The 26,164-nt window shown below is 46.6% G+C and overlaps 1 protein-coding gene and 1 long non-coding RNA gene across 5 annotated transcripts in view; both read left to right on the forward strand.

Moving 5' to 3' along the window:
• Window positions 1–26,164, forward strand: part of LOC146174935 (uncharacterized) — a 101,513-nt gene that overhangs the window by 16,716 nt on the left and 58,633 nt on the right. For all 3 annotated transcript variants that reach the window (XM_084584188.1, XM_084584189.1, XM_084584190.1), the window contains exons 2-3: window positions 16,537–16,685; window positions 16,781–16,863. In XM_084584188.1, coding sequence (XP_084440314.1) covers window positions 16,537–16,685; window positions 16,781–16,863 — 232 coding nt within the window. The remainder of the gene's footprint in view (window positions 1–16,536; window positions 16,686–16,780; window positions 16,864–26,164) is intronic.
• On the forward strand, window positions 16,874–25,940 carry LOC146174936 (uncharacterized). 2 transcript variants are annotated; one of them, XR_014702033.1, is made up of 3 exons: window positions 16,874–22,835; window positions 23,311–23,391; window positions 25,239–25,940. It is a non-coding gene; the product is annotated as an uncharacterized LOC146174936 (long non-coding RNA). The 2 variants fall into 2 exon arrangements; XR_014702034.1 differs by having other exon boundaries at window positions 25,245–25,940.

The raw sequence follows: 26,164 nt of genomic DNA on the forward strand, positions 1-26,164 counted from the left end.
AAATGGCAAATTTGTTTAGTTTACCTCTATGATGTCGTGTTCTCTGAAACTTTTGCCGGACACCTTCAACGCCTGCGCACAGTGGCAGATGCCCTACGGCAAGCTGACTTAACACTCAAGCCAGAGAAATATCAGTTTGTCTAGAAAGAGGGGAACTTCCTCGGTGATCTGGTGAGCGCCGCGGGCCTGAGGCCAGACACCGACAAGACTGCTGCTGTCGCCAAATTTCCCGTTCCTGCAACCAAAAGAAGTTTGAAATGCTTCCTGGGTCTCTGCGCATACTACCGCCGCTTCATCGCCGATTTTTCCAAGGTTGCCGCTCCCCTGAGTCACCTCACGTGCGATGATATACAGTTCGTGTGGAGCGTCGAGCAACAAGACGCTTTTGCGGAGCTACGCAGATGACTGCGAACGAGCCCCGTTCTTCCGCCTTTCATGAAGACGCTGACACCGAAGTCCACACCTACGCCAGCAATATCGTCCTCGGCGCTGTACTAGTTCAAAACCAGGCAGGCGTCGAAAGGGTCATCGCGCATGCCAGCCGCATGCTCTCAAGCGCCGAGGCAAACTATTCCACTACTGAAATGGAATGCCTTGCGGTTGTGTGGGCAACCATGAAATTTAGGCATTACCTCTATGGCCGCCCTTTTAAAGTGGTCGCCGACCATTATTTCTTGTGCTGGCTAGCCAACCTCCGCGACTCATCGGTGCGCCCAGCAGGATGGAGTCTTCGCCTCCAAGAATTTCAGTACACCATTGTGTATACATCTGCCCAGAAGCACGTAGATGCTGACGCGCTGTAACGCGCACCCGTCGGTTTAGTCGATGAGAGCACGGACGACGAGAGCGGTTTTCTTGGACTGGTGAGTGCTTCAGACATAATGACCCGACAGCGAGCTGACCCGGACCTTCGACCTGTCATTGACCACCTGCAGGGTCGCGCTGCTGATATCCCTCGGCTATTTGCTCGGAACCTGTCTGCTTTCTCTGTCCGGAATGGCGTTCTATTCACACAGAACTCCAGCACTGTTAACCGAGCGTTCCTCCTCGTAGTACCAGCCAACCTCCGTGCCGATATCCGTTTTGCTTTTCATGATTAGCCCACTTCTGGCCACTTGGGCTTTGCACGCGCACTCGCCCGAGTTCGTCTAGCCTATTATTGGCCTTTACTTGCTGACGGCGTTCATCGCTACGTCAGAGGCTGTCATGAGTGCCAACGTCGAAAGGCGCCGCCTCTTAAGCCAGCGGGTTCACTCCAATCTATTGCGCCTCCCCGAACACCGTTTCACCAAATCGGCATCGACCTTCTGAGCCCATTTCCGCTGACATAGGTCGGTAACAAATGGATTATAGTCGCGACCGACTATCTCACACGGTATGCTGAAACCAAGGCGGTGACGTGTGGCACGTCATCTGAGATCGCCCAGTTTTTTGTGCAGCGAATCGTGTTGCGCCATGGCGTGCTGTCCCAAGTAATCACCGATCGAGGCACGGCGTTTACGGCACTGCTTATGCACGAAGTATTTGAGCTGAGTCACATGAGCCATCGCAAAACAACTGCTTATCACCCACAGACGAATGGCCTCACGGAGAGACTCAATAAAACGATCGCCGACATGATTGCAATATGCATAGACTCTCAGCACAAGACCTGGGACGAGATTCTCCCGTACGTCACATATGCCTACAACACTACCATCCAAGAGACTACGCGTTTTACGCCATTTCGGTGCTCTATGAACGCGACGTTCAGACGATGTTAGATGTCATGCTTTCGTGCTGCATGGATAATCCACTCATCCCAGTTGCTGAACAGTTTGCGCAGCGCGCCGAGGAAGCACGTCAACTTGCCCGCATCCACATTCAACAACAGCAGGGAAAGGATATGCGTTGCTACAACCTCCGTCATCGACACGTCACATACCAACCAGGAGAGCAAGTTTGGGTGTGGACACCTGTGCGCCGGCTCGGATTGTCTGAAAAACTGATGTCGCGATACCTTGGACCTTACAAGGTTCTGCGCCGGGTCACAGAAGTGACATACGAAGTCCTTCCAGCGGGTACTGTCGCGTCGGCAACCACGCTCTGAGGTGGTGCACGTTGTCCGCATGAAACCGTATTTCACGCGGTAATGTGCAGTGTACTATGCACTCGTTTAGTTGTGTAGGGCACCGCCTCCGTTTTATATTCGGTTTCTGTACTGACTTGCACCGCCCATCGCTCGCGCCCAGTCTGTGCTTTCGTTTTTTTGGGAGGAGGGGGAGTATTACCACCTGGTGTCCCTGATGTTCTTAGGTGGCGCCTGGAAGAAAAGGACGCCGAAGTTGTCTCGCGTGCTTTGCGCGGTACTTTGCCTGTTGGTTCAGCTTCGTCCCATCGTGTTTGTCACGTCTAGCCCTGTTGTCCGTGACAATATATATATATATATATATATATATATATATATATATATATATATATATATATATATGTGTGAAGGAAACAAGTCTTTTTTTACTTCGATAATCACATAAAATAGTGATGTAATCTGTTTAGGGGAAATATAATTAAACAGAAAGTAGAAGGACAAAACAACGTACCGATCGTTTGAACCGAACCTATGACCTCCGAATATCGCGTCCGGTGCTCTTCCAACTGAGCTACATCGGCCGCTATCCACTGTCCCACCGGCTACTTTCTTGGGTATTAATGTTGGCTGTATACAAACCTTGAGAGTGTTCTCCTTAAGAGTGCATATATACATTATCAGGCATGCGCACAGAAGAGGATAAGGTACTGCAAAAAGAGGCTCTCTAGGATAGAGGTTGAAGAAGAGGAAGCTCGCCATCTGTTGGTTAGCGCACCAGGCTGAGGTGCAGAATCACTCTGTAAATAAACCTTAACAGTGTGGGGGAAGGTGCTGCAACGATCAACACGGATTCCTCTCTACCTCGTTCGAGCCAACGACTCGCTGGGCTCCCCCCTTTGACACCCACAATGATCCAAGACGGCGACGCACGGCAACCAGGTACAGCGGCATCCACATGGCAGCATTACCGGGAGCCGCGGGCCTTTTCTGGCAAGGCTGGCGAAGACGTGGACTAGTGCCTCACCGATTACCAGCGGGTGAGCAAGTACAATCGCGGGGATGCCACTGTAATGCTGGCAAATGTTTTTTTTTTTCTTGGACTCTACAGCCTTGACATGGTTTGAGAACCATGCAGCGTCCCTAACGAGCTGGGATTGTTTTGAAGAGGAGATTCGAAATTGTTTCGGGGATACCACGGCAAAACAGAAATGCGCTGAGTAGACTTTATTCCAGCGAGCCCAAGGGCCTGGTGAAACATGCACAATGTACTGTCTGTTGCAGAAGTTTGCGGCCCAACGCGTAGGGCGGAGGAGCAGTATCACTCAAGAGAGGCGGCGCTGCGCCCGCCGGCGCTGCTTGATGGCACAGCTATAAAGAGTGAGGAATCTTGTTCTCTTCCCCTCACCGCGCAGCTGAGAGCAAAGATGTGCGATATCAACCGCGGGATGAGGGGAAGAGAACAAGCCTCCTCACTCTTTATAGCTGCGTCACCAGGCCGCGCCGGCGGGCGCAGCGCCGCCTCTCGGGAGCGATACTGCTCCTCCGCCCGGCGCGTTGGGCTGCAAACTTTTGCAACAGACGGTACATAGAAGAGATCCTAAAACTCTGCAAAGCGGTGAATCCGAGCGTCTGACGAAGACAGAGTTGGCCACCTCTTAAAGGGCATCGCGGTGGACGTATATAACTTTTTCATTACAAAAGAAAACTTAGATCCTCCCATGGCCTCCATGGTTAAAGCTACGTCGCATAACACCGAAATTCGGCCGTTTGCCTAACGTAACCACTGTTGCAAGCGTGGATTGTCACGAGCATTCACATGAGCCTCCGCATTTGTCCGACATGATTCGCCAAACTGTCCGTGATGATCTCTCCCGCCATCAAGATTTGAATCGCAGTGCAATCCCCTGTGATAGCTGCTCCCTGCAGGCAGCTCCCATTCAGTGCTCTTCTTGGGGTTCTACCGCTCCTCCTCCAGTCTGTGAGCACCCAAATGACTCATATGGCCATGCTCCCCTAGCTCGCTCCCACTACAGGGCGCCACCCACTCCGCAACAACCCCAGCGGTTGTACTTTGCTGATCGCTTCGATCCTGTTACCGAGGACTATTATTTGGAGCGTGCTCGTGAATCACCAGTCTGTTACCGCTATGGTATGCCTGGCCACATATCCAGATTCTGCCGCCGCCCGAACCCGGCACCACGCTATCAGCGCCAACCATTACGGAAATCCCATATCTGCTTCAGATATGGAACATATGCTGCCAGATACAAATATATAAGGCAGCAAATAAGACCTTATCTGGGCACATGCGCAATATGTTGCCCTTATATGGCTCAGACTTGGCCATATTATGCAACATATAATCCATATCTGAACGGGTAACGGGACCTTATATTGCTTGATCAGGGGCATATATGGTATCCTCGCGACCTTATGTGGCCGGATAAAGGGCATATATGGCATCGTCATGACCTTATATAGACAGATCAGGGCCATATGCCTGGCATCAACAGGACTTTATTAACCTCATCGGGGCCTTAAATATGTAGGCGCCATAGTGATTGCATATTAGCAATATATGGCTTTCGTCTACCTTCTGCAAATATTCAATATTGGCATCATGTGGTCGACCTTCAATTTTTCTACACTCAACATGGTCTGCATGCTTAGTGTTAATTGTTTCCAATTTAGAAAATAGCTACGACTTCTAATATTTCAAATATGCAGATTTCGCTGCACTGTAATTATTACACCATGTGTTCCTTAATGCAGGAGGGCGCTGGGTTATGGCTACATGCTCCTCTTTCCGTCTACTAACTCGCATTTTCATTTAAAATGCGGCGGCAGTCCGGTGCACAAACGCATGGTCGGTTAAGTTGAGCGATTCAAAATATCAAGAAAATGATGGCAGTTCAGTATACGGCCCCCTCCGAGCTGTCTAGACGGTGACTCACCCTCAGAGACAGCTGGCGGTGGCTGCGTGGAGGGCCGCACTGGCTAGACAGTGACTCCTCCTCTCCCGCGCTCCCCTCTTCCTTCTTAAACAGCGGCGGCTGCGTCGCTGGCTCGCATTTCATCTCTCCTCCTCGCTGCCACGCTCTATACCACGTAGGCCGCGAGCTCTCCGTTTTGTGTGTGCTTGCTTCTTTCCCCTCCCCCTTTCAACTCCGTGCGCCTAAGCACATGTCTCGTTCCTTTCGCGGTGGTAGACATCGGAGTTCGGTGCGGCTGGCGGGCGTGCTGCATGTTGTGTATGCTGGTGTGTGTGTGCCAGCGCCTGTTCGCTATTAGCTGTGTGCATGTAACAAAAATGCGACAGAAAACCTACAAGAGCTTCAGTCTGACTGTCGGCAAAGAGGAAATTACTGTGTCCCACGGCGGGTGGAAGCTGCCTCTCCAGCCTTGGCAGCGAACCTGATGGTCGATTGAGCTTTTCGAGGCTTCTGCCCTGGGTGGCCAGGCCAAATTTTCACCATTGCATCGGATCGCACCCTCATCGTGCCGCCTCATCTTCACGCCCGATCACCAAAACCGTGAGCGTGAGACTTCTTGTCGGGAACTAGCACTTGCCAGCCTCAGGATATTGTTCGCTTTATTATTTTGATGGAAAAATTTTCCAATCAGTAAATTGGATGGTAATTGCCAGTATGTGATATTTTTCCGTACATTTCGTTGCTAATTTGTCTTTCGCTCCAGCAATTTTAACAAATTTCAGTGGGTGGATAGGGTCCTTCGTTGTTTATTAATATTATTATTTGCACTACCTAAGTAGCTTCATGCTTGATTTGGTTTAGCGGCAGAGCTGTCGCTGTCATGACAAATGCCATCGGACATGCTTTTTTCTTTGTTTTCTCTCTTAATTTCAAAAGCAACCACGAGTAAGGCACGCTCGCTCATTTTGCACTGCAGTCTGCTTAAAGTAACACCAGTACTTCCTGACAGCCTGTATGTACTTTGCTAAGGTTTAGGTATTATCAGCAGTCCCAGCAGTGTGTGTTTTATCGACCTGCTGTTTAGCGGTACCTTTTCCGGTTATCGACAAACTTTTAAATTCCCTTTCAATTGTCTAGTTCAATTATTAGCTGTTTATTTTATTTAGCTTCGCAAGTAAACCAGCTCAAACTAAAAGCATTTACTGGTTAAAGCTCTGTGTGCGAAAGAGTAAGATAAAAATGTAATATCTAATTTAATAGGTTAATGTCTTTCACATTAGCTTCTCGTGTAGACATTATCCTGTTCAGATATCCCATTAGTTTGTTATAGTATCGAGCCTATGAGTACAATCTCAATATTTACTTACGGATGAGCATATGAGCAAAGTAGAGTTCTGGGCTAGTTGGTAATACATGATAAGTGGGAGGCTTAGCGCTCGTCCTGTGTGCCTCTCCTGTCCTTGTCTGTTCCGTGCTAAGCCTCCCACTTATCAGGATGAGCATGTCTTTGACCCTCGGTATACACACGTAATTCAGGCCCGTCTTTGAGCGATTCCATATAGGCAGGGAAAAAAGAAAACCTGTGGTTTCAAAGCTATTTTCCAGTAAGGTTTAAAATAAAAGGGGAAATTCAGGTTTTCCTTGGCAAACTTGATTGAGCGTGCGTTTAGCTGGAATACTGAAATTGTCTTGTGTGTGTTGTAATAAAGTGTTATGTTGATATGCAGATATATAGATCTATAGTTCAAAACCTACATGCCATGCGGGCTAGATGTTTAAATCAGGAATTGGGTAGATAAGGCATATCTGACCAGATATGCCTTATCTGGTACTCGAAATAAGGAATTGGGCAGATCAGGCATATACAACCAGATATGCCTTATCTGGTACTCGAAATCAGGAATTGGGCAGATATGCCTTATCTGGCCTAGATCTGTCCTAATATGCCATATCTGCCCAATTCCTGATATACCTGATCTGGAATTTTTTCTATAAGTCCAGATATGGCATTTCCGTAAGGGAATGGTCAAATCGCCGGTCTACCGTGAGTCCAGAAGTCCGTAACCCGATCTATCCCCCACCTTCTAGCTCCTACCGCTACGCACCAGCACGCAACGACTCCCCAGTTTCTGACCGCAGCCTTACTCATTGTGCCCGCCGCTCCCGCCGTTCTTCTCTGCCACCGGGAAACTAGCGTGTGCGGCCGATGGAGGTGCGGTCGCCTGGTCATCGATATTGGCAATTCCTATACCGGTCGGTATGCTGAAGAACCGCTTGGAAGTGTTAGTGGATGGTGTTTGTGTTATGGCCTTAGTGGATACGGGTGCTACAGTTCCGTGATGAGCTTAGATTTTAAGAACCGTCTCGGCCGCAAATTTATGTTTGGTTGCGATAGAACTGTCATATTTCGAGGTGTAGGGAGAAAAATCGTTGGTTCCACTTGATATTTGTTATGTAACATAAATGTAACGATCGCTGGACACGAGTTCAGAACCGAATTTACGGTGCTCCCTCGCTCTACGCATGACGATATTCTAGGAGTTGACTTTTTACAGCAGTGTGGCGCAACTCTCGACTTCATCAGTGGCGAGATATCAATAAGCCCCAGCCTTCGAGCTGCCCTCATAAAAGAATCGCCGCGGGTTGTCCAAATGTTTTCTGTCTTCGAGGATACAGTCGTTCCGGCGCTGTTCGCCATCTTCGTCCCAGTTGTGTCCTCGGGCGCGGTTTCCAATGCCTTCGATGCTCTGGTGGAATCCGCTTCCCTTTCCGGTGTCAAAAAGAGTGTGTTGGTGCCCCGCAGCGTTGTTTGAGTAAACGAGGGCCGTGCTACGCTTTGGACTGTCAACCATACCAACGAAGCTGACGTATTGCCGCGTGGTTTGAAACTCGCCGACTTTGAAGAAGAACGCCTTTCTATGCACATCGCCGCGTTCAGCAACGGCATTGCTCGTTCTTCTAGACGTCCCGGTCATGCCGATTCCTAGTTTCAGTGGACGATAAATGAATCGCTACCCACCAACGACCACCGAATATTGATGGAGGTTCTTATGAAACATGCGAACGTGTTCTACTTTGCTCCAGATCAGCCACCACCGATTCCGCCTTCCCGCACCCATCACATGATCGACACTGGATCTGCACACCCGATTAGACAGACACCATAACGTGTTTCATCTTCCGAATGTAAGACAATTGACGAACAGGTCCGTGATATGATGCAAAGAGGAATTATTCAGGAATCATCTTGGCCATGAAAAAGAAAGATAGAACCTGGCGATTTTGCGTCGACTATTGTCGCCTCAAAACTGTCACCAAGGAGGATGTTTACCCGCTCCCGCGTGTTGATGGTGCCATTGACTGCCTCCATTCAGGTTCCTGCTTTTTATCTGTTGATTTACGGTCCGCATACTGGAGGATGCTGATGCATCCGAAAGACAAGGAGAAGACAGCATTCGTGACTCCCAATGGGTTATATGAGTTTAACGTGATGCCTTTCGGCCTATGCAACGCTCCGGCTACCTTTGAAAGATTTATGCACATTCTTTTGTGTGGACTGAAGTGACACATTTGCATGTGTTACTTAGATGACGTAAGGATTTTCGGGAGGACCTTCACCGAGCATAACAGCCGTTTAGCTGCGGTCCTTAACGGCATGGAGAAAGCGGGTCTCGTGCTGAACTCTAAGAAGTGCCGCTTCGGTGAACACCAGATCGTTTTGCTTGGGTGTTTGGTTGACAAACACGATGTTAGGCCTGACCCACAGAAGTTTGAAGCTGTCAGCTGCGTCAAAAAGCCCAAGTCTGTGAAGGAACTCAGGAGCTTCCTGGGACTTTGCTTTTACTTTCGACGCTTCATCCCTAAGTTTTCTGACGTAGCCTAACCCCTCACCATCCCTCTTTAAGATATTCCTTTCAAATGGACTCCTGAATGTGATTCTGCGTTTCGCCAGCTCAAGTGTCTTCTTACCTCGCGGCCCATACTGCGTCAATTCAGCCCTACAGCTCCCACTGAACTCCACACTGACGCAAGTGGCATCGGCGTGGGTGCTGTGCTCATGCAACGGCATGACGAAAACCAACACATTGTCGCTTAAGCAAGTCGCGCCCTTAGCAAGTCTGCATGCAACTATACCGTGACTGAGCAAGAGTGTCTTGCCGTCGTTTTTGGCGTACAGCGGTTTCGCTCGTACTTTTATGAACGTGCATTTACAGTCATTACCGATCATCATTCGCTTTGCTGGCTGGTGAATCTACGCGACCCCTGCGGTCGGTTGGGCATTACACCTTCAGGAGTTCAACTTTACAGTGTCGTACAAAAGTTGCCGCCAACACGCTGACGCTGACTGCCTCTCGCGGCTGCCTCTCGCAACTACCCTCTGCGATGACAACTTTGACGACTATCTTGCCGCCGTTTCCGTACAATTTCCGGATCTTGCCACTTCCAGCAAGAACAACGAAAATATCAAGATTTGGTATCACTTTTTGAAAAAAGCTCGTTATCTGGCATCTGCGAACCCTTTCTGCATTCGGGATGGTTTGCTGTATCAAAAAAATTACTCGTCGGGCGGTGCACGCTTTCTGCTAGTCGTTCCGGCTAGCCTCGACTCCTCTGTTCTGCACTCAATGCACGATGACGCTACAGCTGGGCACTGGGGTTTGCCAGCACACTTACGCGCACTAAAGAACGTTTCTACTGGCCAAATATGCGTCGAACGACTCAGCGTTACGTGAACTACTGCGTACAGTGCCAGCGATTAAAGCTCCCCACGACTTCTCCGCCGGGCCACGTACATCCGATGACAACACCGACCACACCATATGAGAAAGTGGGTGTTGACCTCATGGGCCCGTTTCCCCGCTCGTCCAAAGGCAATCGCTGGCTCATCGTGTGGGTTGATCATCTCACGCGTTACTGTGAAACGCCCGCCATCTCTTCCGCCACCAACGCTGACGTCTCTTTCTTCTTCACGCTGTCGTCCTCCGCCATGGGCCTCCTCGTGTAATTATCAGTGACCGAGGCCACCCGTTTACGGCAGATGTTGTGGAACAGCTTCTGCGCTATTGTACTTTCCAGTTGCGTCACTCTACGCCGTACCATCCACAGACAAATGGCCTCGTTGAACGTTCAAACCGGACACTGACGAACATGCCTGCGATGTATGTTGACCCGCAGCACAAGAACTGGGATGGCGTACTTCCATTCATTACTTACGCCTATAACACCTCCAAGCATGAGACAACTTCGTATAGTCTATTTTTCCTCCTCTACGCCCGTCCGCCTCGACGTTCTCTCGACACCATTTTGCCGTTCTCTCTCGACAGCGAGCCTTCTGTTTCGAGCCCCCTCTGCCGCGCTGAAGAGGCTCGTCGGGTCGCCCGATTACGCACTCTGGCCTCGCAGGACCGCTTTTAGCAGGGCTACGATCGTCGGTATCAGGATGTCTCCTACCTTCCCGGCGACTTAGTGTGGCTCTGGACACCTCTCCGCAAGCGTGGTTTGTCCCAGAAGCTGTTGTCGCACTACAGAGGCCCCTTTATTGTGCTCAAACGCATCAATGAGTTCAATTACGTCGTGTTTGGCCAATGTTCTCAAGGTCGACCCTCTCGTAAAACAGAAGTAGTTCATGTAGCAAGAATGAAGTGCTGCCACTCTCGGGACTCTGACTGACAGCCAGGGGCTTCGTCTGCGAATGGGGAAATGTCAGGCATGCGCACAGAAGAGGATAAGGAAGTGCAAAAAGAGGCTCTCCAGGACAGAGGTTGAAGAGGAAGCTCGGCATCTGTTGGTTACCGCATCAGGCTAAGGTGCAGAATCACTCTCTAAATAAACAAAACAATATGTGTATATATATATATATATATATATATATATATATATATATGTATATGAAGACCTTAAACCATTTATTTCGACGTTTCCGTCGTAGCACGACCTTTCTCAAGTATGGTTTACAATGCGCTCAGGCCGCTTTTTAAAGGTATTGCAATGACAGCGACTAAAGCCACAGAAAGGGCAAATTACGGGGAAAATTGACAAGAGGGGGAAGAAAACAAGAATACATAGGGGCATTTCGCCGCCCCGTGAACGCAAAAAGGTGGCGAGCAAAACAAATAAACGGATGCGCGGGCAAAAACTAGGGGGAAACGAGCAGTCACACAACCAGGGTGGGTGGTAACCAACCCAAGAGGGAGACGGGGTGTATCGATGTGTGTAAACATTTGCATTGAGTGCAGTTATAAGCGGCGCATTTGGGCTGCTGCGGTGCAGCAACAAGCCACAGGTGTACCATAAGGCAGATAAAGCATGCAAAATGCACCTAGGGAGTCATAAGGAGGAGAACAAGAAGAAAAAAAAAAGCTGGACCTGTAGGGATAAACGAAGTACTGGTGCGTGGAAAACCCTGAGCTCAACGCGGGCATAAGAATGATATAAGTTAGAGCACGAATGTTCAAACTTCACTCCACGTCTTCGCCAGGAGCAGATAGCAGCACCAACAAAACGCTCTAAATATGGACAAGAACTCCATTAAAGCCCCAACAGAGCTTTTCCTCAAACACTGGAAGGAAGGTACTCTTCCCTTTGAGTGGACTCACATAAAGGCCACGTTCATTCCCAAGCCCGAAAAACCGCTAAGGCTGTAATTATTAGTTCAATCGCTCTCACCTTATTCTTTGGAACGCTATTTTAGCACGTAATCCTAATCAGACTGCAAAGTTACATAAAAACCCGAGATTTTTCCGCACACAACGCTAAGATTCCGAATCCATCTATACGCATACGACATAATGCTTTTAATCAAAGGCAATCCTACATTCGAGACTTTGCAAACGCACACGAGCACTTAAAGCCTAAGACCTGATTAAGACCTTTAACAGTGTTCAAACATACAGCCATACTCGTTGCGCTATCCAATCTAGGAATCGGCGTTCAAAGACATACCTACATAGCGGCTTTACTAAGCGACCGCAAAGCGGATATCAAACTAGGCCCTATAGAGTCCCACTCCTTCCGTCTGGGCAGCAGGGGGAAACCCCAGAGGTCAGTCGCATCTCCCCTACTCTGCAACTTCTCTCTCATTCCCATGGCTCGCAAGCTGGAGCACGTCTAAGAGCTCCCCCACTCCTTCTACGCAGGCGACATTGCCGTATGGACCACCACGGGCAATGTTGAGACCATGGAAGAAATTCTTCAAGGAGGTAATGATGCGGTAGTGGAGTGTGCGGGCTCAGTAGGCCTCGTGTTAAGCAGGAGACACATGTGCGAAAGCTTGACCGGCATACCGCAGCGAACGCCGCATGCGAACTGCCGCCGCAGTGCCAGCCGGGACACATGGAGCACCGCGAGTCCGGCGAGCGAGCTCCCTCAAGCTCCGCCCACAGCCGGTGCCACTGCGCAGCGGAGACGGAAGGCTGCTTGGCTTGATAAACTTCACATGAATTCACGCTCGTACAAGAAATGACAAAACAGCGATGTTATCAGAAGGATTGTCTGCTGTACTCGTGCAACAACAGCAAGCCTGCACACATACTATGCTTTCGGCAACGATGCCACCCGCGGACGCGCTGGGCGACGAACTTCACCGATTCGTGCTTGCCCTAGTCGTCGCTAGGCCTAGCCGGTGTCGTACCGAAGAGGCAGCGGACCGCGCTTCGGAACGGGCCAACGCTGTAATAAAGGTTCGAATTTCATCAACAAGGTACTGAGAAGGCCATCATATAATAGAATGAACATAAGCTCGATTTCAGCGGCGCATTCGGCAGCGGAGCGAGCAGACGTTTGGCGATCGACCGGGCAGCAGCAGCTGTTGGGCGAACAAACTCGCTTGTGTCGCAGTTATCACTCGTAGCAGCTCTTCAGTATTGGCTGGCGATCTTCACAATTTACTTGTAGTTGACAGAGCTGTATTTAGTGACTTTTTATGCACACGAAGAAACAATACTGAAAAGTTTTTCAGATGCCGGCGCGTCCGCGTCGTCTGCTCGGTGGTACCTCGACGGTGGAGGCGAGAGGCGCTCCACCCACGGCTCCACCGCACAGCCCCCCTACGTCACCGTGACGTCGCCGCTGTTCGCGCTCGCATTGGCTGCAGCCACTCGCCGGAGCGTCGCTTCGCCAGGCTTCGCATGCGGACTGCCGGAGACATCTGCCCGGTTGGACGCGGGCGGCGAGCGCCGGTTTGCCGGATCGGACTCGTCCGGACGCGGAGCGCCGGAGCGGATCGCACTCGCTTTTCGGACATGTGTCCCCGCCTTTATCCTCTACAAAGTCTGAACTCTTGCTACTGCACCCGACCCGATCTGCAATAAGAAAATGTCCTACGTACAGGTGGAGGTCAGTGGTCTACCAGTGACAGGGGTGCAAAAGATACGCATCTTAGGCATGTTCTTATATATTAATGGACACAACACAGAGACCATCTCCAAACTAGCAATCACAACACATCGAATCATCTGAATGATTAGAAGAATAGCCAACAAGAACAGAGGAACGCCTGAACATGCCCTGAGGCGGCTGGTGCAGGCTTTCGTGATTAGTCGCATTGTTTTCTGTCTTCTCCACCTCTTCCTCAGAAATGCGCAGGAGGTAGATGCAATACTAAGGCAGGTATACAAGACAGGCTTAAATTTCCAAAAACAAGCTCCCACCACCAATCTCTTCCACATAGGAGTGCGCAACACATTACAACAACCTACTGAAGCTCATCACACGGCTCAGATAGCCGCTCCCTCTCAAGTACAAATAGACACATTCTCGCCTTGACAAAGATTCAGTCTACAGGTCCACCTTTTAACAACACCCACGCCATACCAACACACATCAGAGAAGAAATCATATTTCCGCTAAAAAAACTTAAACACAGTTCACTACGAGGCCAGACGCAAAGCTCGTGCCAAGCCTTTATATAAAGCTCATGCAAACGACAAAGACGGACGCGGCAGAGCACAGCCACACTTCGGCCGATGCCATCAGTGTAGCGTCCCATGACCTCAAGCACACAGCCTCATGCTCGAAGAAGAAAATAAAATAAATCGAAGCCGAAGAAGCAGCCATAGCGCTTGCTATATCATCCTTCGATGCCGCACCCATTATGAGTGAGTCTAAAATTGCAGTCACGAATGCTTCACGGGGACATACTCCTTCTCCCGTTATCAATTATCAATTATCGCTCCACCGAACCCAGAGCAATTCAAACAGTTGGGCGCAAGCGCACATATGTATATCCTACAAATCGTTCACTCTCTTCTAGCAGCGTAGGTACACCGAGCAGGGCACATCCTGGACCAGGGCGGCGCTCGCAACCAACATAACAGCTATCATGACATTGCACTGCACTACGCGAAGAAAAGACTCGTGTATCACTACCACACAGCTGCCTCTGGAAGGTAAAACAAACAACATGGAGACTGCTCCACGCTCGCACATTCTCTCTACTTGCTTTGGCAGTACTTATCCACTGAAGGCAACGCCTCTTTGATTTGGGTTCGTGGGCCGTGGTCACACCCGAGCACTAAACCCTGACATGAGGGTAAAACGCCGGTTTATTCCGGAACAACAAATCACAGCAAAGTGTTACACAGGCATTGAAGCGAAAAGAATAAGAAAACAATGCCGTCAGTTGGGTTCACAAGGAGGTTCCGAGTGACGAGAGCAGCTTCACGTTAACAATACTTAACAGCATGTCACAAATACAGGCGGTAGAGTAAGCAGCCACTCGCGCCGGGTACCGCAACAGGCTCAGTCTACGATGCAGGGCCAGGATGGCGACACACCCCGACTTGGTCCCAGAACGTCATGGCAGTCAGTGACGGGCGCTCACAACAACGGTTTAACGTCAGTAGGTGAGTGGGCGGAGAGCCCACAAAACCTAGGCCATTACAAACTCGAATGCTCTCTTTGTGAGGCTCCGAGAGCTAATTTCGACCCATTTTATATCTCTGCGAAGAGTTCCAACCACCACCTCACCTGAACCTAATGGATACATAGCTTTGGGAGATCAGGTTCACCGGCTCTGAACAGGCCTCACAAAGGCGGCTAATAGAGTGGGCTGAAGAGTCGCCACACGTCCTAGACTGTCGGTCATCCACCGGGACCAAGACCCAAACAAACCGTATGGTTTAACAGCCTGTTTAGGGCGCATAGATAAAGATTTCGCTTGCCTAGTTTCGTTGAACGCATCAAAGTTCACCGCCTTCTAGGAAGAATCAACTTTCATGCTCCGCGCGTGCGAGGCCGGCAGATACTCTCCTGTTCCACTTCGACAGTTCGTAGCGGCCAGTGCATGCGAAGTGCGAAAACTGCCCTTCTACTTCTCTCCATTCCGGTACCAGGCACAGCGCTAACACTCCAGCCAGGTACTCGGTAGGTCTAATCATTAATCCTCCGAGTAGCGAACGCAGGCTGAAGGGAGAAAAGCAATGGGGGCTATAATCTCCAACTTTCAGCGAACGATCCTGGTCATGTTTGGCTGATGGACGGCTGCTGCAGTCTTGGCAAATCCCTGCACGAAGACGTAGCAGCTGTGTTTCGAAACGTTAAAAGCAGGGAGCAAATAAGACGGTGTTTAGTTTGCTCAAACTATCGACATACTTCGAGGACAGAGTTGGCCGTCACACAGTTTTTGCAAAGAAAGAGGTTAAGAGTGTCAGCAGCAATCCCTTTAAGATCTTGCCCTCCTTGTCAGACTCAAACATGGTGCTGTCCACTTTGCAGCATAGACCTAGGACGTCTTTTATGTACGAATGATATGATTCGGTCGACGACTGTGCTCGCGATACTAGGTCCTTTTTTAGCGCCGAGGTTGCGTCCGATCGGCTTGCTGACGAGATCCCGGAGCTCCTCTTTGCACATACCCCATGATGTAAGATCTTCGTGCGTCTCAAACAAGACGCGCGCCGGACCCTTCATGTAGACAATGACGTTCGCAAGCATCAAGGTTGCGTCCTATTGGTTTTACTTTCTTACTCGCTCGTACCTAGCGAGCCAGCCAATGTCGATGTCATCAGTGCCGCAAAAGCTGCTCGGATCACGAGGCTGTGCCACGACGACAGTGGGCGCTGGTTGTGTGGTTGTGGAAGGGGCTGCGTCGGACTGCATTGTGCTAGCACCAAGCTCGCGGCCGGCCCCCGCGGAGATCCAGACTGTGCTATTGGTGTCGTACCAGGCACGCTGCACCAAAATGTTACAAAACCCACTCCGACGTAGCCGCAACAGTTCGTCGTCAGGGACACCCTCGCAGGACCAGCAGATCCTAGCTTCAGCGTCAGCGTTGTTCACTAGTACAGCACATCGTCGTCGTCTCCGTTACTGTCTGCCGTAACAATATGTCCTATGCACTTCCGATTGCACTTTTTTCGTTGTAAATATATGTGTCCGACTAGAACTGAGATTGATACTGCGCCTTTTCTCTACGAACCGACTTGGGCAAACTACACCAAGCCGAAAATCAGCGGAGTGAAAGGACGATGCGAAAGACTGTATGACACCTAATATTCCTTAAGAAGATTCTGCGTTTTTCTATTTGTTTCTCTGCAGATCATAAGAAACGACGACACACTCTTTGTGAAGATGCGCAATTTTGCGTTGCAGTCACCGTGGCGCTGCATCGCTATGAAAAGAACGGACCCTCCTAAACATGGCCTCCACTTTTTCACATTGTTCTCAACACAAGATTTCAAAAAGGTGTAAGTGTTAAAATTCTCAGATATCCGAATAGTATGCATATCGAAGAAATCGCGTCGTAGCCTGATTTTCGTTTCTTTGTTCTTATTATTTAAAGGGAGACATTTCTTACACCTATGCATCTTTCTACAACGCCTCCTCATAGGGCACCGAATGTCGTGAGTTACCAAATTGAAGCCGGTAAGCTTACTCCAATGTTAAGTATTTAAACTGCCATTCTTCAAGCAAAATATAATTGAAGCAGTCATCTTATTCTTAAGCTGGGACATCAAAGTGATTCAAAAGGTTCTGCTTCCTGCCAAAGGTCACTAATTTGGCGATATATTACAAAATTGCGTATGTGTCATTTATGTATATTCTATTTCCGATTACATTAAATTAGTACAAACCGTTTCTGATACTACCAATAGCGACAGAAAAGTTACATACATCATAGTTATTCACAATTCTGAGATCGCAAGAAGGAACATCTGACTCATTGGTCGTTATCAGCTGAATACAAATAGATCTTGCCGCGGCTATAATTTGCCAAAAGTGTTTGATCCACACGCTTTTTGCATCTCTATGAACGCACTTATGGCTCGTTTCAGAGAAAGAAACCACATGGTCTTTTGTCAACGCTTTCTAATGAATCGATTCATTTTTTCACCTTTTTAAGCTTAACACAACAATTTTTTATTTAGATAAGTGTTTGCACTGAGCTTGTAAATAAAAGTTCTCTCAAAATTATTTCAACCACGCAGGTTTGTTACGCAATGCATGTAGCATATAACAGAAACAACTTTCCTATTAGAAATGATTTCCGTTATGCATTTTTCCTATGTTTTGCATAAATACGTCTATTGTGCTTCTATAACTGACACTCGGAAATCACGAAGTTTGACCAAATTCACCTTCAGAGCGCCCAATGTCAGCCGTGGGTTTGACCTCCGTTAAAACTGCGAATAGCCTAAACAATCTAGGTTAAATGTTTTACAAACAATGTCCCCCAGTTCAAATATTCAGCATCACAGAAAATGATGCTAACACTATGTGCGCGCTATAGACTAACCATTTGCTTTTTTCTACATGGCCCTCAGACTTTAGTTACGGAATATGTGTAAGTGGGCTGCTAGTGAATAATAGCTCAATATTTAACGTTTCCTGCCACCTTTATCCATACCTGATACACTCAAGCTATTTTTCAATTAATTGTTAACGTACCAGTTTTAAGCGTAATATTGACAGTGTTATAATGCTATGTGCATACGTGTATGACGTCTCCATAGAAGAGCTGTGACGTCAACCTGGCCTGCTGATGTCCTATGGTTCAGGCCCCTAAATTAAAAAGCGGCTTCTCTAGTAGTTGCGGAATAGAAAAAAAAAAGCAACAATGTGATTATTATGTTTCCTTACGTGGCACGTGATACCGGATTATAGCAAGCCCCACTACCAATACTATGGAAACGTCACTCATTGTTTAGATAAAGCAAAGGTACTCACCGCGCAAGCACTATTTATTTATTTTTTTTTTCGAAGAGTTTGCCACAAGGCATAAGTTGAGAAAGGGGGAATGGGATGCAGGAGATACAATCACACCATATTTATTTAAAATGGTGTGATTGTACTTTCCTCTCCAGCAAAATATATTCTCGATTTATATTTTCTAGAGGTCAGCGCGTAGCTGCCAAAACGAGCTCAGCACAAAATATATTAGAAATTTTCAATTCTATCTTTATTAATTCTTGTATCCGGAAAAAAAGCTCACATTTTAAGTCAAACCAAATATATTTTATCTTTTATTATTTCGTTTGAAATCCAAAACATTGTAAACATTTAATCATCAAGGTTATTTTTCTACAGGGATGGTTTTCATATTATGACGGAACGATCTGAATTTTTTCGTTCGTCTGTTTACGTAAAGCATCTGATATCAAGCATTCGAAGACGAGCCTTAAATCAGTTATTTGTTTATATCCAGTGGCTCTTCATATTATCTGTAATATTATTTGCCAACACTTTAAAATATGCCATATGTGGTCTCTTATCAAGGAATTGAAAGTTCATGTATTTCAAAATAATGTCATTATATAGCTCATAAGAAATCTTGAGAAATAATCCCATTTTAACTCAAGTAGCACCACGCCAAAAGTAGTTTCCCTTTTCGGTACGGTTATGTTTTAAGCCAGTCGTAGGTATAAATGATACTTCTTAGTTCGGCACACTATCATACTCAGGAATGTATTTTTCTTCTTCAAATCTAGGCTGTGAAGAAGGTGGCCTTAGTTTCGGGCTCACTTTGAATTTCTCTCGTTACTCCTGGTTTGGCTTTCTTTCTAGACATTTAGAGCCAAACATAGCAGCATTGTTGCAAGTGAACATTATTAGTGTTTGGCGACCATTTTATGGTACTCCCGATATTAGCTGGTGTATATGGCATGAGGCGTAATTATTCACCAGTTTGCTAGTGTTATGGAAACCGTTGTTCTAGCTTGTAATATCGGCACTCCTCCCTACATCAGTGTTTTCAGCTGAACTTAACAGCTTAAGAACAACTAATGATTGTATCGTCATCAGAGGTGGGCAACCTCATGAGGTGTCGACCTCAACCTCAAAATGACCTCAACTTCACGGAATGAGGTGAGGTTGAGGTGAGGTAGGTGACAGCTCGAAAGTTTTTGAGTGAGGTCACGATATTGGACATCAACCTCACGCGTGAGTTTGAGGTTGAGTGAGGTCGTCATTTTATGAGGTCGAAATTTTGATGTCCAGGCTTTTTGCTGTTGCCGCGGCTTTCTTCGAAGAGCGCCCCTTTTGACCCGAAGCTCGAGCGTACTGCCGCGGTGTGCCCGCTGACTCTCTGTGTTTGGTTATACCCCCCAATGGAACGACCGGATGCCGCAGCCCCTGCCAGCTTTCGGCATTCCACCGTAATGTCCGCAGCCCGAGGACGCTTCCCTCTGGTCTCCTTGGAAGGAAATAGTTTTTTTTTACTTCACGAACTCCTGATGCCCCCCGTTCGCCACCCCCGTTTCCTCTGACTTGTTTGTGTCGATGCTTGCCACAGGCTCAAACACCTAGGAGCGCGCAAAGCACATAACTCACGTTGACCTGCGGTGTTTTGTCGGATGCCGCAAAGTAACCAGCAAACTAAAAAGCGAGGCAAATTGTCCTTGTGCAGACGGCGCGGGGCAGAACTTTGTCTTGTGCATGCCCGTTTCCAGGCGCTAACGTCACGGCTGCTGCCTTACATTCGATAAAGGACCCCGCTGTACATTACACGGAAACTTAACAGAAAATGGTGCAGCGAAATTGTTAGGGGACGTGATACTGACAGATAAAAAAAACATAAACAAACCAGAAAAACCGGCATAATACCATCTGGACATTTTATCGAAGTCCTCCCTTTTGAATTGTACACTGTAAAAACAAAGACACCTTTTTGGGCATTTGTCTGATTCAAAACACCCTTACACCCTGAGTCTAGGGTGTTCGTGGCATTGGAAATCACCTCTTGCATGCCAAAGGGGTGCTTTGGTGGGAGAATATGCCTTAGGGTGTTACGGGCAAGCAATATCACCTAACATGCTGGGGGTATATGGCTGCGTAACTTCGTAGCCTTTCATACACAAGCGCCGCTGCTAATATAACCCAACACCTAAATAAAGCACCAAAAGTAACGCTAAAATTAAAATTACACACGAGTGCTTTCTAAAAATGAAACAGAAACTGAAACTAAATTTCACCGCCAGAAGGCCGCCGGTAGCTACGAACGCTCTTTTCAAATTTCACAATATGGCCATTAGCATTGTGGGGTGCGTTTCGACCACGTTTCGGCGAATGCTGAATGTGCTTCTTCGATTGTGTACCCTCGTGAAATGTGTTGCATTTCCCATGCATATGTGTTACAGAAGTGTGTAAACTTGTGATGTGCCTTCTACATGTGGTGTTTAACGCAAACGGGCATTTATCGTGTCGGCAAGTGTCCGGGCTTCTTTTTGCTTTGCTTAGGCCGAAGGACTGCTGCACCGCTTTATGTTTGGGATGTTCGAAAGAAGAAGGCATGGACGATTTTTTTTTCTGCGTGACTAAGAGGTATATGCGCCGACTACATTGCACTCGCGCTGAAATCGCACTGGTTGGTTCGGTGCTGGTGATACGAAGGCGGGCAGCGTACTTTGCGGCTGACGCAATCGTCTGTAGAGGTAAGCCTATTCTCACGCATATTGCGCTTTGTGGAAACAGTGTCCTACCCGATTGCTGCATTCTGTGTCTTTTTGTGCCGGAACGTTCCAGAATGTGCTGAAATGAAAACGGGAGACACGCGCTTGTTTTCACCTGGCTGCCAAAATGACATCGCACATGTGGTAGATGTCGCGGCGAGTTACGCAGATTTCGCGCCAGAACATCAGTCTCAACTTTCTTTAACAGAAATAATATATGTGCTACGTTTCCCTGCATTTCGTACGCGCAGGAGGTTCACGAAACGATTTTCGTTTCTTGACAGTTTGATACTTGCGCTCAGTTCGCAGCGACTCGGTTTTGTTCTACCGTTTCCGTTCGTGCGGCAAGGTCATGTTGGCGTACTACCTTAATTCTCCTAGCACTCTCGACTCCCCCCTCCAACCTCCTCCCTTATCTTATTACACTTCGCGCTCGCTCTCCTGAAACCTCTTTCATGCTTCGTCATCTTCTTTCACTCGCAGCGCTGCGACCCCCCTCCCCTTTTTTTTATTTACTAGGAGCATACGCGCGCACCGTCCTGCTGCTCGGGGAGCGTCCTCCCGCAGCCCTTCTGTTTAAACTTTTTCTTCGAGGAGGCTATGTTCGTTCTCGGCGGCCGTTCAGCGCGGTACGCCTCTGCGCTCGTGCTCTCGGCATCGAAGTGCGCTGGTCGGCCGGCCTGGTTGCATAATAGTTTATTCCAAACTGCGTAAACTCTATGCCGCTATCATCAGCCTATGTTAACTTCCCCGTGTCTGGATTTGCCTTTTTTAATCACAATGGGAGCATTTTTCATTTTACGGGGACCATATTTTGCGGTTGCATGGAGTGTGAATTTGCATTTTTATTATGCTGCTTTTGTTATGGCGTTTACTTTCGCTCTCGAAGAATAATTTAGGTGCGTATTTTATTTTCAGCAAGACTTCAATTAAGGCACTTGTACACGTGCTAAGTCAGCTGAGGTGGTTCAAACCATCCAGTTTTCATTATTTTTCTGGTCACATTTCAACATAACTGTTTGTCCACATTACTTGATTTTTGTAGTGTCTTTAGACTAGAATAAATGGATATTCGATACTGATGCCTCAGCATTCAAGTAGAGGTCGACAGCTTGGACTCTGTGGCCAAATATTGTACCGGATGTTGGTATTACAGAGTTTGATTCTGACCAGATGTTTATTTTTTTTTTTGTCTTTTGCTTAAATGTACATATGAAGCCGTTATCATAGCCTTAGTCGCATGTTTACCTTTGCTCATCACAGTGCGCATATTGCAGGCAAATTTGTGACTTACTGTTATTAAAAAATTTGTAATGTATGTGTTGAAAGCAGTTTACTGATTTAAAGAGCCCAGAAAACAATTTGACTTTCATATGCTGACGATGCATGTCTGTAGATTGTCTCTAAGAATTGAAGCCTACTTTTTAAAGCTGAGCGGGGACCCTTACTTTAAAGATACATTACATATTTTATTGCCATTCAGCCGGTGCCAAGTTGAGGGAAGGAGGATGATAATATTTGCTTTGTTATTTTTTATATTACACTTTCCTTAATATTGCTTGCAGTTTGGCGATGAGTGGCAAAATACTGATGGTTTTTGCAGTTTTCTAACCTTAGTAAATATTTGTACTTTCTGTTTGCTAATGCCAGTTTTTTTTTTCAGATATGTACAAAGGCATCAATTGGCTTAGTTTTTGTACAATGATTTTTAATATTCAGTTACTTGAAACATTGAGTAAAATGAATTCTTTCTGGCTACCATTCACACAAACTTGCCGTTCTTACATGACGTCAACATGCTGATCAAGAAGGACGGCAAAGAGGCAGTTGAAATTGGCCTTAACAAGACACTTGTCTTGGTTTTGAAGGACACCATTCGTGCAAGAAAAAAGGACATTGACCGGGTACTCGAAGTATGTTCTGAGGGAATGCGTGAAAGGCGAAAGAAGCGTAAGTATTAAGCTGTGTCCTTCTGTTTGCTGCATGTGCTATCTAATTGGCAGTTTTTCGCTAAATGCCTACATTTTTGCCATTTTGCATTGCCTTATAGATATACTAAAAACATGGCTGAGCATCAGAAAGAATGCTAAAACCATAACTAGCCTGTGCATTTCTTCATATGTAACAATTTTCGCATTAGCTAAATTTAAATTACCTATTGTTCTTCTTCATTGTAATGGTGCAGCCTTTTCGAATCTGTTCAACTAGTAGCAGAGAATTAGGTGATACCTGATTCAAATCTTCACAAGCTTTGCTAATTTTTGCTGTCAGATGTTTGGCTTTCAGTTTGCGTGCCTCTACATGTTTTCAATTTTTGTTTATTTGCCTTCCTAAAATAGACAATAAATTATCGCCTCAAAACTCGGCTGTCTCTTTTTACCTGCAAGGAGGTACACCATTGTTGTGTTGCTTATTTCTATTGTAGATGTACAGACAGTATGCATTCTGCAACTCTTGGCAAAGATTGGGAACCAGCCGGGAGCTCTGGATGTTGTTTTTATCATTTGTAAGTTTCCTCTTTGTCATGTGAATATTCAGGAAGCCAACTTGAAACCGACATTATTAGCGAATTTTCTTTGTTTCTAAAATGGTTTACAGTCTAACTTGTAATATGTATTAGTGATTCATAATTCAAATAGAAATACTACACAAGTTTTCATCACAACTGTGATTTCTTTGCTGTGAAAGGATTATTTGCACTGTAAGTACAATCAAAAGCACTTTTAAGAGACTCCTGCCATCACATGCTTACCACGTTGTATTGCATACAAGAGTCACCTGATGAAGCACTGGTAATGTCAAGATTGGTGCAGTGTGCCATTTGACTAAGCACTCTGCTGCAGTGAACCAGCAGTGCTTTATCAGATGGCTCTTGCAGGCAGCTTGGTGGGGTTTAGCATTTGCTGGAAAGGGGTCTCTCAACCTGCTCATGCATGCTATCTAACATGTTCCTAATGTCTGGAATATATAATCTGAGACTGCTTCAAAAGAAATATTTGCCACATTGTCTTATCCTACAGGCTTCTGAAGGTGGGTAATGCAGTTTAATAGTTGTTTTAAAAAAATGCTGTAATTTGCTAGCCAAGTTTGAAATGATGTAATAATTTTAATTCTTCTGAGATTAGGTTTACCACACTGGTTGGGAGAAAATACTGCTGTGTTTCAAGGTTCATGCTGTATAAATATAATGCCTTCAACTACAGATGCTAACATTTCATGCATTAACCATGTGGCACTGTCGTAGACATTCTCATTTATAGTAAACATTCTCAATAAATTCAAATTGTTATTTTTGCATTTCAAGTTAGTCAACATATTTTTAGTATTCGAACCTTTAGTATTTCAAAGTGCTCAGACTGCCTGCCGCTATAACGATTACTTCTTGAACACTTCAGCTTTCTAAATGTTTTGACATGCCATGCTTCAGTGTTGACATTTTTTAGAGCTTCTGCTGTTTGGTTGTTTGGTGATGCTCTGCTGTTGCACATGTAATTGTCGCTCAACTCAAAGCTCCAGTGTACACTTTCAATGAATAATGTGTGATGAAGTTTCAGAACTGCCACATAGAGCAGCGAGAACACTTTTTCCTTGTTACTAAACTTTAAATGCAAACACTTCAGGAAGCATTGCGATGACCGAGGGCTTGGCTGGTTCATACTTAGCACAAGAAAACGTGCAAAAGTTCAGAAATGCATTATGTGTTATGTATTACATGCACTTTGTTTTGTTTTCTTGTAGTGCCCCATCACTAAGTATGAACTTTACACGTTTTTTTTTTGTTTGGTTCTGCAGTATCTACTTGGCCAGTGCAGGGTATGCTGTAGGCCTTGTGTGAAGCCTTCAATTTAGCCAGCTGTTAATATTTTAGTAGTAAACACCGTGCTCCAGTGCTGTTTATTGTTTATATACATTTTTAACTATCATAATAAGCATTCCAGTTCATGTGAAATGAAAAGTTCGTGGGGCAGCATAGAAGTTCTCTAACCCAGGTGCTTTTGATGAGTGTAGCCATTTTTGTTTGATAAAATAGCTTGCATAATCTAAAATTACCATGCAACAGCATGCTGCATGAATACAAATGGGTTGACCTTATGTGCTCTCATTTATGACTTGATCAGACTGCTGGCTTTGTGCCTCCTGAACCAACCATAACAGTATGCTCTGCATTGTTAATTGTGAGATAACCACCTGTGGTTTCCGATAAGGCCCTTTTCCAGCACACTGCTGTACACTAAAGGGGTATTGGCGTATTCTAAATATAGAGTAGAAAATATGTTGAATTTGCACTTTGCCAGGTGCAGTGCATATTTAGACAGCTGCTCTGTTATGCACTTCTTTCACAATTTTATCAAGGAACAGGAAGAAAAGCCTGCCACGCCGTGCATCGGATATACTGGGAGCAGCATCAAAGAAGCTGAAGAGCATTTCCCCTTCATTCAGCAGCGGAAGCTTCTTCGAGTCATCGACTCTACTTAGGGTATTGTTCCAATAATGGGTCGATTTTGGCTGTTCAATCTGACATATGACAAGGCGTCCGACAATTTGTGCTGCTTTATAGAGCACCTCTTTTTGGGCGTCCACGTGTCGAAGCCGAGATGCGCTGCGCGACGCTTTATTTCATCGCTTAAGGCCGAATTTTATGCAAGCGCACGCGTTGACACTGACAAAGCATAGTATTAATATGTGTACTGCGATTATTGTTGCATACGACTAAAAGTTTTCTTGTTGTTTTTTAAGAAATGTCACCATGCTGTTGTGTTCATCGTTCATTTCTGTTTTTGAAAAAAATTGTATACTTTGTTGTCTGCATTTGTTGGAACTGTTTTGTTTCTTTCATTTTTTTAGCTATTTACGTACATACTATGTATGCTTTTGCCCGTCTGCTAGGGTCTCGGTGGAGAGTGGCAGTATTGTTAAATAAATGAGGTTCCATAGCGCGCATCAATGAAGAAACAGAACACAAGTGCCCCCCTGCCCCCTCCCCCCCCCTCCACCAGCACCCGAGCACCCACTAGCCTGAACCCTGACCCTTCTATGCCGAATAAAAGACTTCCAGTTTCCTTCTGTGTGACGCTTTTGTGTAACATGCTCTGTTAATTTGACAACAACAATCATACTGGCATGGGCCATTCGAGATGTCAAAATAATGGCATGCAGCATCTCATTACATGCTCATTTGGTATTACAGGTGGTTAAAAGGAATACCATTAAGCTTGATTGCAAATGTGCACATAGGAAAAGCATTAAGGAACGTGTAGTGGGAAAGGTAATTCCCAATT

The sequence above is a fragment of the Amblyomma maculatum genome, chromosome 11 (genome assembly GCF_055883805.1).
Source record: "Amblyomma maculatum isolate TAMU_Amacu chromosome 11, ASM5588380v1, whole genome shotgun sequence".
Taxonomy (NCBI): domain Eukaryota; kingdom Metazoa; phylum Arthropoda; class Arachnida; order Ixodida; family Ixodidae; genus Amblyomma; species Amblyomma maculatum.